Source organism: Limulus polyphemus, unplaced genomic scaffold (genome assembly GCF_000517525.1).
Source record: "Limulus polyphemus unplaced genomic scaffold, Limulus_polyphemus-2.1.2 Scaffold1176, whole genome shotgun sequence".
Taxonomy (NCBI): domain Eukaryota; kingdom Metazoa; phylum Arthropoda; class Merostomata; order Xiphosura; family Limulidae; genus Limulus; species Limulus polyphemus.
Genome location: NW_013666786.1, coordinates 286,204 through 298,092, shown reverse-complemented (window position 1 = coordinate 298,092; position 11,889 = coordinate 286,204). Strand labels below are relative to the sequence as shown.

Below are 11,889 nucleotides of genomic sequence, written 5' to 3'. Positions count from 1 at the left end.
GTTATTGTTTGTGGGTTCAGTCACCCTTAGATTTGTTCGAGACTGTTGGTAAGCCCTGGATATCTATCTGTCCCACAAGCGAGATTCACTGTCTTTCTGTATATTGTCAGATACGTTCTGGTTACCATAGTTTTCATAATGACTAGATAGTCTGCAGAAACAACTTTTATTGCTGATTTTAGAGGATATGGATGATCTTTGGTACTTAGCAGTCATCCTCCCTTTCATCAGCACAGCAAATAGTTGCTTACGTTTCGGAGTTTGGCCCAAACATAATGTATACAGTGCTTTGGCGCTTGGCATCCTTACAATTGTCAGGCAACATATCTCCATGGCTTCCTTTGTTTCAATAATCACATTAAAGATGGACACATTAACTCTTGGTAACAGTGAAGAACAAAGTTATGGTTCACTGAAGAAAGAAACTGAAGGTATAGCAACCTCCAGCACAGCTTTGGGTATTCAAGAAAAGTAATTGGAGCTGCTTCAACATCTTGTCCCAGATAGAGAGATGACTCAAAATATGTAAATCTGGAGGGGATGGTCCATGTCCATTGGCATTGATACAGGAGTCACATTGGTTTAACAAATTTAATTGAACAATGTCTTTATCCTGAAGGTGCATCCAACGAGCTTAATTACCAACATAACCTCTACCAAGTCCTTCAACTCATCACACTTGCGCGGTTTGTAGTGAAACGGTTTACGTTTTTCTTTAATTCTACGTTGACTTCATTATGATTTCGTGTTAAAAAATTCGTGCTGCAGTAATTCAAGCAGACCACTGTATGTCTCTTAAAAGTAAAATAATACTTTAATTCTATTATCACTTACATGATTGCTGACATGTATTAGCTGAGTACCGTTTTCCCTCTGAGCTAAGTAGCCAGTTCTCAGGTATAGCGAGAAAGCTCTCCACATGGCACTTTTAAAGAGTGGCACTAAAACATGAAGATTTTGTAAACCATTAACAAAAGTTTACAATTAAATCACTGCAATGGAATTCTCATAATAATGAAAACATGTTGAATACAGATCAACTATGCTCTTGCTCGGCTTGTCGATGACTTCACACATTGCGAACTCTTCTATTGACTTTTGTGGGCATAGCAGTGACCAGAGCGTGATTTGCACTTCATTACATTCCCATCTCCATGTGTTCAAGAAGGGAAAGATAGAGTATTAAGCTAAGATATACTCTATTTTTTATAACTCACAAACTCGAAAGAGTGATACGTATGGGAATATTCATAAATTTTCAAACACTAATTTTGTTCACTTTTCTATTCTGTAACCACTAAAGTTATATTTTCAGTGCTGTCTTTTACATATTCTGACTCGTGGTTTTCTAATTGTATAGGCAGTGTTTACATCTTTTCTTTTGTTCTCTCAGACATAGGTGCTTGGATCAACTTGTATATTTCAATCAACGTGATTTTATCATACATAGTTATGCACACATACAAACACGGGCCGGGCTGCGTATAGCGAAGTCCAAGGTTCCAGTTCACAACATGTCACTGATAACAAGAGTGATAACCAATCTGCTATTCCGTTAGGATCATCTGTGTAGGCAGCAACGTGATTTTATCATACATAATTATGCACACATACAAACTCGGATTTTGGTTAATAGTAGAATTTAGCAAAGAAGAAAACCTTAAACCTTAGTGTTTCAGACCTGGCCGTTTAGCTATGTTAGGTACATAAGATGCCGTTTAAGTTGGGAATACAATACAGTACCAAAGAAAAGGTACGGTAAATCGTTAATCAAAAGTAGCGTAAAATGTTTTCAAATTAAGTTTAAAATGTTATAATGTATGTCTTTAATTTATATAAAACTAAATCTTTAATAGTTTTATTTCAACTAGTTTGTAATATTATATTGTATGCACAAATTTCTTGTTATATGTACTTCCAAATTAGTGTTTTGTGTGTCACTTTGTTTTTGGTTTTATTACTTTTCGTGAAGTTAATTGCAGAATACCAAAAAGAAAAGCTCTTACCAGTACCACTGTTACACTCCTAACCAAAACAGACTATCGTCTATAATTTCATCCATCAGTAAGTACTAGGCTATATTTTGATACTTGCTACGATTCTAATAAAAATATTTTTTTTCCTAATTTACATACAAAACAAATTTCGTGACAAACCTCAGCTGAGTATTCAGGTCTTGGGTTCGCCTGCCACAGTGTTACAGAATTTGGTATATCTACTGACCAAGGAGAGTCGTTTTTTGGTACAGTGTCAAGAGTGTCATCTTCGGTGGGCTGAAAGGAAACGTTTCACTATAACATCAAGGCAGTATTAACAGGACAAGCAGAATTAAAATGTGTTAAACGCAACAGAACTGCCTCTTCCTTTAAGACTAGATGGATCTGTTTAATGAGTAAAATATATTAAACCACAACATGTACCAACTATTACCACTTATTTATCCAGTTGTATACATTTTCAATTCAACAAACAATTTTCGATATTGGTAAACATTGTAACTTCAAAAGAAACTTAATAATATCTTTAAAATACTCAAAACAATGTTAAAATCGTTGACTTATCTTTTGTTTCTGACTGACTGCTTTTGTTATGTCTGGTTTCCGTAAAATATTACCCTATATTAGCAATTATGATTTAGGCCTAAGTAGAGAACTATTATGAATCCTTTTTCAGCAGAGAATTGAATTAATTTTAGTGGTTTCTGTAATTTTTTTACTGCTTTATATTTCACAATATTGTAGAGGCTCAGAGAACGAGTGGCAATATTTCTATCAATTAATTAACAATTAAGAAATCAGTAATATCTTCAAGGTACTTTGACGCTTCTTTCGCCTAGTCATAGTGAAAAATGTTTTCCTCATGTTAGGTTTAGTGTTTTAAATAATTCTATTGGGTTAGATCGATAAGAGGATGCCATTCTCAAGGTATAAACCAGGTCTACCCAGTCTTTCCCCTGCTATATCTCGTAACATATCAGTGATCTACTGGTGCTTGATAATATATAAACTAGCATACTTTGCTACACTAAAGAGCGACACAAAGATTTACATACTGCAATACCTTATATCTCAACAAGAAACAACCTACAGTGTAACTTTTAGCTTAAAGCGAAATGTTTATCTACTAACATATGTTCTTCAGTAAGTAATTGATATGTATTTAATTATCCTAACCACGGAAAGACATACTTTCACATCATTGTATTTTATTTTGAAAACGAGAACATATATTTGCGAAATTTCCACTATAAAATGTTTGACTATCTGTTACTCAAATCTTGATTAATATTTTTACCGAAAATTGATCCACCTCTTATAAATAAAATATAAAGACGATTACTAAAATATGTGTGTGCGGGTAGGTCTAAATATACGTTCATTCAGTTGCTACAAATCACAAAACCCATCAGAATATACTTATAGAACAATTCGAAATTTTTCATTGGTTTTATCTTTTGTATGTCTAGATAAAACAAACACACTTACCATAGGCTGTAAATCAAGGGAGTCAGAGCTGACTCCACCACCACTACTGGTAAATGATCTAGTGAAACTATTAAATTTGTCAACCATTCTTTTGGGAGTATGACCTGGGCTGCCTGTTGGAGAAGTGCTAAAAAAAGAAGTGTTTTGAGCACTTGCTGGCTCTGCCTGATCAGGAAGACGTAGTTTGTTGGGAAATGTGCGAACATATTCTTCGTAAGCTTCAACATCAGCACTCTTTAAAAATTCTGACCACTTCCCGTATAAGAAACGAAGTTTTGCTTTCCTACAGAATGATTAATAATATAGACATATGGTCAATGCAAAATAGCGGTTTTATGGGGTTTATACTAGGTTTTCGTAGACAGATAACATAAAACATAAATAAAGACGGAAAAAATAATCCAAAAGAATAATTTCAAAATAAGATTTGCAACCGAGACATGTTAATTTTGTTAAAAATCAACTTGTAGGTGCGTATGTTGAAGATTTTGTATTGGAAAAGAAGTTAAAGGTGCAGGTACAAGCCTATTAACTCAATAAATTATTGAAACAAAATCTCTTTAGTTTTCTACGCCTAACAGTTACAATATTTCCAGTCCATATTGTATTTTTCTACTTGAGAAAAAATTTATTCAAGATTAAACAACGTGTTCTATCCTATTTCATAAGTTTTCATATTCAAGCAATGATTTACGAAGAAAATAACAAGCTAATTACCTATTATCCATCGTACTTATAAAATTTATCCAAACTAATCACTTATATTTATTTCGTATTTATAAATCAAACCAACCAACTATACCCTATCTTCATTCATTAGTTAACAACAAATACCATTTTTTATTTGAGTGAAGAAATTATCAAGTGATAACCATTCAATACCGAAAAAAGGAGAGCAAATAGTTATGATCGAAGATAAGTTACCAATGATATTATTTTTTATGGTTCATAAAATATTCTGAGTGATAAAACCCTTTCTATTACATCACCTAATGTTTCTACACTTAAATAATTAACACCTCTTTCTGAGAAAGCAAACGCCCTAAGTAAATCATCTATAGGAAAATATTTTAAACAAATCACGCAATCTTTTCTCTATAAGTATTTCACAGTAATCACCTTTCTTCCTATTATTACCACGTTATTTTTGAAATGTAATAAAACGTATTCATAGCGTCGAGACTTTTCTCTTCCTCTATATTTCAAATGTTTGTTTGTTGAATTTTACACAAAGCTATTAGAGGACTATCTGGGCTAGCCGTCCCTAATTTTGAAATGATATACTAGAAGGAAGACACACAGTCAACACCATCCACAGTCAATTCTTGGGCTACTCTTTACCAACAAACAGTGGAATTGATGGTCACATAATAACGCCTCCACGGCTGAAAGGGTGAGCATGATTGGGGAAGGATTCCCTTCCCGCGACCCACAGATTGTGAGTCGAGTCAGCTAACCAACAGGCAATGCCAGGCCTTAATTCAAAATGACATACAGTAGTATAGATTTAAAACTAGCTTACTAAAACGGGAAGCATTTGTAAGCACAATCTAATTACTTTTAAGGCCCATCAACTCAAAGTTATTGGCGACGTAAAAAAGCATGTTATATTTATTAGTAACGAGAAAATCAAAAAAGTTACAAGAATGACCAATAGCGGCATCTTTCTACAACAGTTGCGACTTGTAATACAAAACTGCAATTTCCATTTTTAGCTCAGAAAATTTAGTTTCTCAAAAAACTTTCCAAAATTCCTGTCAACGAATAAAAGACTTACTGTTTGTTACATACGAAGCCTTCTATCCGATGTGCATCTTTACTAAGCCTACCAGCTGGTTTGAAATGTAGAACGGCATCGAGTCCAGTATCGTGTCCAACCAACTCTAATACACCATACTAGAAAACGTTAAAAAACATATTACAAAATCAATGTGACAGTTGATAATTAACATGGCTAAATCCAAGTTATATATTAACATTCCAGAAGTTGACCTATTAAGTTACCAGCACACAAGTCAGTTTTTATCAAATTCCCAAACTAAAAGTTAAGTATTAATTAAAGAAAAAAGTAAAGTCCGTTAATATTTCTTAAATTGTTTTTTCAACGACATAATTACTTGTGAATGAATAAATAATAAGATTATTCAAATAAATATTTTAGAAATTAATCGTAACGAGTAAGCTATATGTTTGTTTTTGTTTTTAATTATGCACAAAGCTACACAAGGGCTATCTTTGCTCTGCCCACCACGGGTATCGAAACCCGGTTTCTAGCGTTGTACGTCCGCAGACATACCGCTGTGCCACTGGGGGGCAGTAAGCTATATGAAGGCGAAGCTGGTTTTTAGAAATATCCAAAGATTATTATGACCTTTTCTGTATATTATTCGATTATTATGACATTTTTTGTATGTTATTCGAAGTCTTTTGAAATAAATATAAATTTTGCTTTCTGTTTAAGCAGTTAGGTTACAAATAAAAACTATATTATTAAAATATCTTTATTTTTTCTACATTTGAATTTACATATAATTGCTAAGGCACAAAAAGCATAGTTTTGTTTGAATTTTACTTATTTATAAAAAAAGTGAAATAACATTTTACTTAACTATAGTGTCTTTCTTTTGCAGTAGGACTTTCATTCTTCTTATATACCTGGACATTTTAGTTCTTGAGTCTTTATTTCTCGCAAACACTTTTGTTTTGTCAATCTTTTAAACATGACTCGATTAAACACCTACAATATTTCACTTATCTAGATGATTTCTGGTTAATTTATTAAAGCAAGAAATGTTGATTGTTAAATATAGGTCAATATTGCATTATGTTCAGTATGTGCCAGTCTTATGAGAAAACCCCTTAACCCACTTCTAAAGTCGTTTGAAATGTTTTCTTTAAGATTCGTTTTAACTACGCTTTGCACAAATTTGAATTTCAATTAACTGACTGATGAATAAGAAAAGCTAATAAATATTGCATTTTCCGTGCATAAACTTAAGATGTTAAAACCTCTTTATTACACTACTAGGAATTCTACACTTATGGATTTTCTTTCGCCTATTTTACTTAAGTGTCACAGCTTGACATTTATTAGTAACTGGAATAAAAGATGTTCAATATAATAAGAAATGTAAATACAAAGAAACGGTATAAAAGATTGTCAGGGAAAAAGAATAATACAATCAACGCTTCGGCGAATCGTGTTTAATCATATAATTAAACCAAATTAACTATAAAGAAGTTCATAAGAAATGTAATCCTATAAGGTTTTAAAATATTCTAAATTAAATTTTCCATGTGCAAAGCTCATTAAAGACTTCCTAGACTTGTTTGCAAGTTGCTCAAATATAGACTAAATCAACTGCGAAAGATTTATAAGGGTTCCTTTTAATCTTGTCAACGTCAAATTACAATAAATGAGAGATTTTTTAAGGAGTGTGTACATACTGTGTAACTAGTTCTAACAGCTAATGTAAATCACTAGAAATCTAAGTTTTTATTGGAAAAAATTATAAATAATTTTTCATGAATTTCAACACATTATTCTAAATTGACTTATTTTGAGATAAATTACCAGTCATGATTCATATTCTATTATTACTTGATTTAAATATAAAAAACACAGTTAATAGGGATTGGATTAAAGAAAACCAATTCTTTTTTGATCATTCAGTAGAGTCATGTTCATTGAATAACTAATGTAAGAGAACTAGAACCTAAATTCTCTTAAATTTTTCAGAATTTAGAAAAATTAACATTTATTACGTACCTGCTCAAACCACAATTTTCCTGCTATTATGTTGTGAACACGACAACTGACATTGGTCCAAGTATAGATTTCTTTGTGTCTATAAGGAATTCATATTAACAAAATTATGCTTCGCTTATGTTTAATTTTATACCAGTAATGAAAAATTACGAATGTTAAGTTACTTGTTATTTGTGAAGTATTTCATATGAATATGTAATAATTCCAAAATAATAAATCTTAATGATAATCGTAAATGCTAGAAATGATAGATTTTAGGTTTTCTAAAATGGAGCAGAACAAGTTTATGTATTCAAAAGTTTTAATACATAATTTTCAGAATTCAGAAAACCTAACATTACATTTCACCCTACTTAAATTCCAATTTTGAAAAAGGAAAATATGTCTCTTCTGTCCATTATATTTAATTACAAAGAAATTAAAAAGCATTAGTGCAATATAATTAATACACTAGCGTTTCATCCAGCGACTCGACCCAAATGTCTTAATATGGAATAGCCAGAATAACCATTTCATTCTACAGCTCCTTGATGTCTTATAATTAACACACTAGCGCTTCATCCAGCGACTCGACCCAAATGTCTTAATATGGAATAGCCAGAATAACCATTTCATTCTACAGCTCCTTGATGTCTTATAATTAACCCACTAGCGCTTCATCCAGCGACTTGACCCAAATGTCTTCATATGGAATAGCCAGAATAACCATTTCATTCTACAGCTCCTTGATGTAAACGATGGTTGAACAAATATGTTGTGGAAGCAACTTGTGTACACGTGAATTGTGCCAATTTTCCAGACAAAAACCCTTCTTGATTATATTGTGTATCATTTCCTGAGAAACTTGGATGGCTTTTGATACTGACATTTGTGTTCGTGGATTTTCATATGTTACAAGATGTTGCACTTTGCTTACCAAGGCTGGGTTAGACTTGTTGCAAGTCTCTTACTGGGTGGCCCTGGTTTTCCCAGTTGATCCATATTCCCATGATATGTAGAAATACAAAGTGTTTTCCACCTTTTACTTAATATATAATTTTCAGTATTTTTCCACATATATGGTTAATATAGAATGTCATCCAAGAAGCCATAAGTTCTTCTCATCATGGATACCTAGTAAATCTTAGTCATCAACTAGTGTGTCACAAGCATTTTCTCGTGGGAAAGATTTTGCTACCATAAAAGATACTGTTAGAAATAGACAGTAATAGTTTCCACTGACAAGTCAGATGATGCCTCAAGGATACAACATTACTTATTTTGTAGTAAGAGTGACAATCAGTGGCATGAGCAATACTTACATGCAGAGAAAATTGAGAATTTCTTTTTTCTTATATAATACCATGTTTTCTCAGCTTAAAACTGATTAAGATTTGAGATAGAGAAATATTAAGATTAAATTGAGATTTAAGATTTCTATTAGATTGATATAAGATTATTTAAAAGATTGAGATACAATATTTAAGGTTCATTAGATTCAGATTCAAGATTTGTGATTAACTTGATATAAGAGCTCTCCAGTAAAGTGCCATCAAGATAGAGCAGATGCCATGGGGGAACTTTGCTCACCTAATTTAGGCAAGTTTCAGATGCCAAATTGATATAAAAAATCTACGGTAAATTCAAATCAAAAACTAAAATTAAATTAAATTAGATTAAAGCTGAATATTATAAAAATACTAAGCAGCTCAGATGTAAAGGTTTCTAATGCCTTAATGATACTTAATAATTGAAAACAATCCAGGAAAGCTACATTTGTGTCAATGTTTAATAATAATGTGTTATCACATGATTCATTAATTGATGCACAGTGAGAGGTTACAGTAGTGAATATGATTTAATTATTTGGACCATTTTTTCCAAAATCTGCTCCCCCTAAATAAGTGGATGACCCTCCATAGTGCACATGCTATCTCCAGGAGTACCACAAGACACTTGTTTTTTTTAAACATTGATTGTTGTTTGTCGGAAATACAGATTGTTCCACTGTGTTTACCTTGTGTCTAGTTCAGTCTCTTTCTTTGCTTCAGTCTTAGTCAAGGTGAAATGATTCAGATTCTCATTCCACAAAATATATACCGGCCAGCTTCCTGTTACTGTGTAGCTCCTACTCGATCATTCTAAGGGAATTCAGTGAAACTGGGGATACTGCATTCCTTTGTTTTGAAATTTCATTAAGTACAAGGGATATCCTCGTCTTTAAAATTCTAAATCTCCGATCTGAAAATGTCTTTATGACCTGAGTGTACAAGTATCTTGCATCAGAAAAGGCTATCACATACACTTCCGAAAAGTGATCACTTTTCACTGATATTGCATTACCTGTGAAATGCAAAAACCATGTAAAAATGTAGTTCTGATACAATCCATTCCATAAGCTGTGATTTTCACGTGACTTGCTGATTTGCATATCCAAAATTGTTGTAGTATAATGTACTAAACCATTTGTATAAGATGCATGTATATATTTATTTAGATTTAATTTTATGGAGAAAAATAAAAAAATGCAGCCATAAAACAAGCATTCAACATTGGGGAACAAACCATCATGTAGGTCAATATGTAATATGCCCTGGTTTTTTGAGATACCGGTGGAAGTAAGACATTATTTATATCATTTATTAAGTGTTGCATTTCTAGCTAACACAAACGAGCTCATGTACTAGGCGAAAGGTCTCGTTATAGCTGTGTGCGCCGCAAAATGTGTGAGTCCAAATGCTGTTATGTTTCTCCTCGTTGGAAACCTGTAGTAAAGGGTTGGTAAATAAAAATAGTAATGACGAGGGATATTCTTCTTCTGAAGAAAATGAAATTTAAAGGTCCTTTCCAAGACCATCACATCCTGAGAAAGAGAAAGCTATGATTGCACATATCACCTCAACTGATGAAAACGTTTATCACTTCTAATATTTACAATAGACATCAGCATTATTCTATTATCTGATCTTTTAAGTTTTATATTTATCTTCCTTAGCACGACTAACTCTGTTAATGCTGTTGATGTATATGAATTTTCAAGTACGTCTAAATAAATATAAGACTGTGTCTCGTCTATATTTTAGTAACTTTCTTAAATGTTCATTTGTTTTTCTCTCAAGTTTATCATAAAAGGTTAAACTAGACACATAATTATCTAACCTTCGGTCTCAGTCAGGCTTCGAGTGTACTTGTTCAACATCTGTTACATTTGAGACTGAACACTGATTGTAACTGACAAAATGAATAATAAAGTTTGATGTTCATTGCTTAATTGTAAAAATTAATACATTACATGTTAACGTAATATTGTTTCAAAATCTATATTAAAATGTCTCATGATGAATTCAGTGTTTGTTTACAAACAATGTTACACAAAAGAAAAATATAAACTCTAACTGAAATAGTAATATGAACGTAATGTAAAAAGGTTATATGAAAGTTAATTCAGTATGTTATAAATTAAGATGTTTACTTAAATAGTATATTAGTGTATTTTGAAGTTTTGTTAATAAATGCTTCATTATGCTTATCAAGTCTGTGATTTTACATTGTTGTTATAAAGTATATTTTGTAATGACAAGTAGTAAACGTGATGTACTTATGTAATATGAAAGAACCGTCTTTTCTTGTAGACCATATCTTTTATTTTAAGAAGCAACAAAATTGAAATATTGTGTCAAGAACTTTTGGAGATTTTGTTCTTAAAAGCTTCAGAAGTAGAATGTATGCATATTATTTGTGATAAATCGTAAATAAAGTCGTCTTTTATATATTGAAGTTTTGTTTATAAATGTTTTAGTACGTTTGTTAAATGTGTGATCTTACTTATATATATTAATGATAGCATTTTGGGCTAGGATGAAACATGAATTTTATACAAGAAATATAAAAGAAGAGTTGTATTAGATGTTCAAACATACTTGTTGGAAACTGTTATTCGTGGGGTGTAATTTATCATAAAAGACTAAGCTAGACATGTAATTATCTGAAATTTGATATTTAGTCTGAACACTGATTTGTAACTGACGATTTATATAATTTTCAAGTGAAAAGATAATACATGTTACCATAATATTTCAAAATCTATCTGACGAAAATATGAAAAATTACAAAAACGTCAAAATATGATCATCAATAACAATTTTTTATCATAGCATAAGAATCAGAAGCTTGTTAATATTTAAAAAAATAACAAAATTAGACTTTGCAAAATTCAAGATCTAAAGTAAGCAAAACTAACTTTCATGAATTAGGAGAAAAAGAATGCATTTAAAGGAGTGCGATGTACAAACACATGTGTAAGTAATGAAGGATATATAAAGTCCAGATGGTATATGTCCTGTTATAACTAGCTAGCATATATAAAATATTTTTGATGTAAAGTATGATTCGTATGGTTGAAATACAAAAATTTCACACTATCGTTTATAAACTAAGTTCATTCGTGTGTGAAATTGTATCTTGGTCAACTAATAAGTTTAATTGTTATGGTGTACATAAACTGATTTTGAAAATTTAACAGAAACGGATATAGAATTTCTGAGTTGTCAGCAAATTTTTAAACAAAGATATGTTTGAAAGTGTCATGACTTTAGTACGATATATTCTCGTACATATCATTACAAACTAGTAATATATGTATACTAGCTGGAGTAC

At 31.5% G+C, this 11,889-nt stretch overlaps 1 protein-coding gene across 1 annotated transcript in view; it reads right to left on the bottom strand.

The window, feature by feature from the left end:
* LOC106462472 (oxysterol-binding protein-related protein 2-like) overlaps positions 1-11,889 on the bottom strand; it is a 106,709-nt gene that overhangs the window by 7,744 nt on the left and 87,076 nt on the right. The window contains exons 7-10 of the mRNA XM_022389743.1: positions 7,255-7,333; positions 5,263-5,381; positions 3,486-3,768; positions 2,157-2,273 (exon numbers count right to left, since the gene is read on the bottom strand). Of these exons, the coding sequence (XP_022245451.1) occupies positions 2,157-2,273; positions 3,486-3,768; positions 5,263-5,381; positions 7,255-7,333 (598 nt within the window). The remainder of the gene's footprint in view (positions 1-2,156; positions 2,274-3,485; positions 3,769-5,262; positions 5,382-7,254; positions 7,334-11,889) is intronic.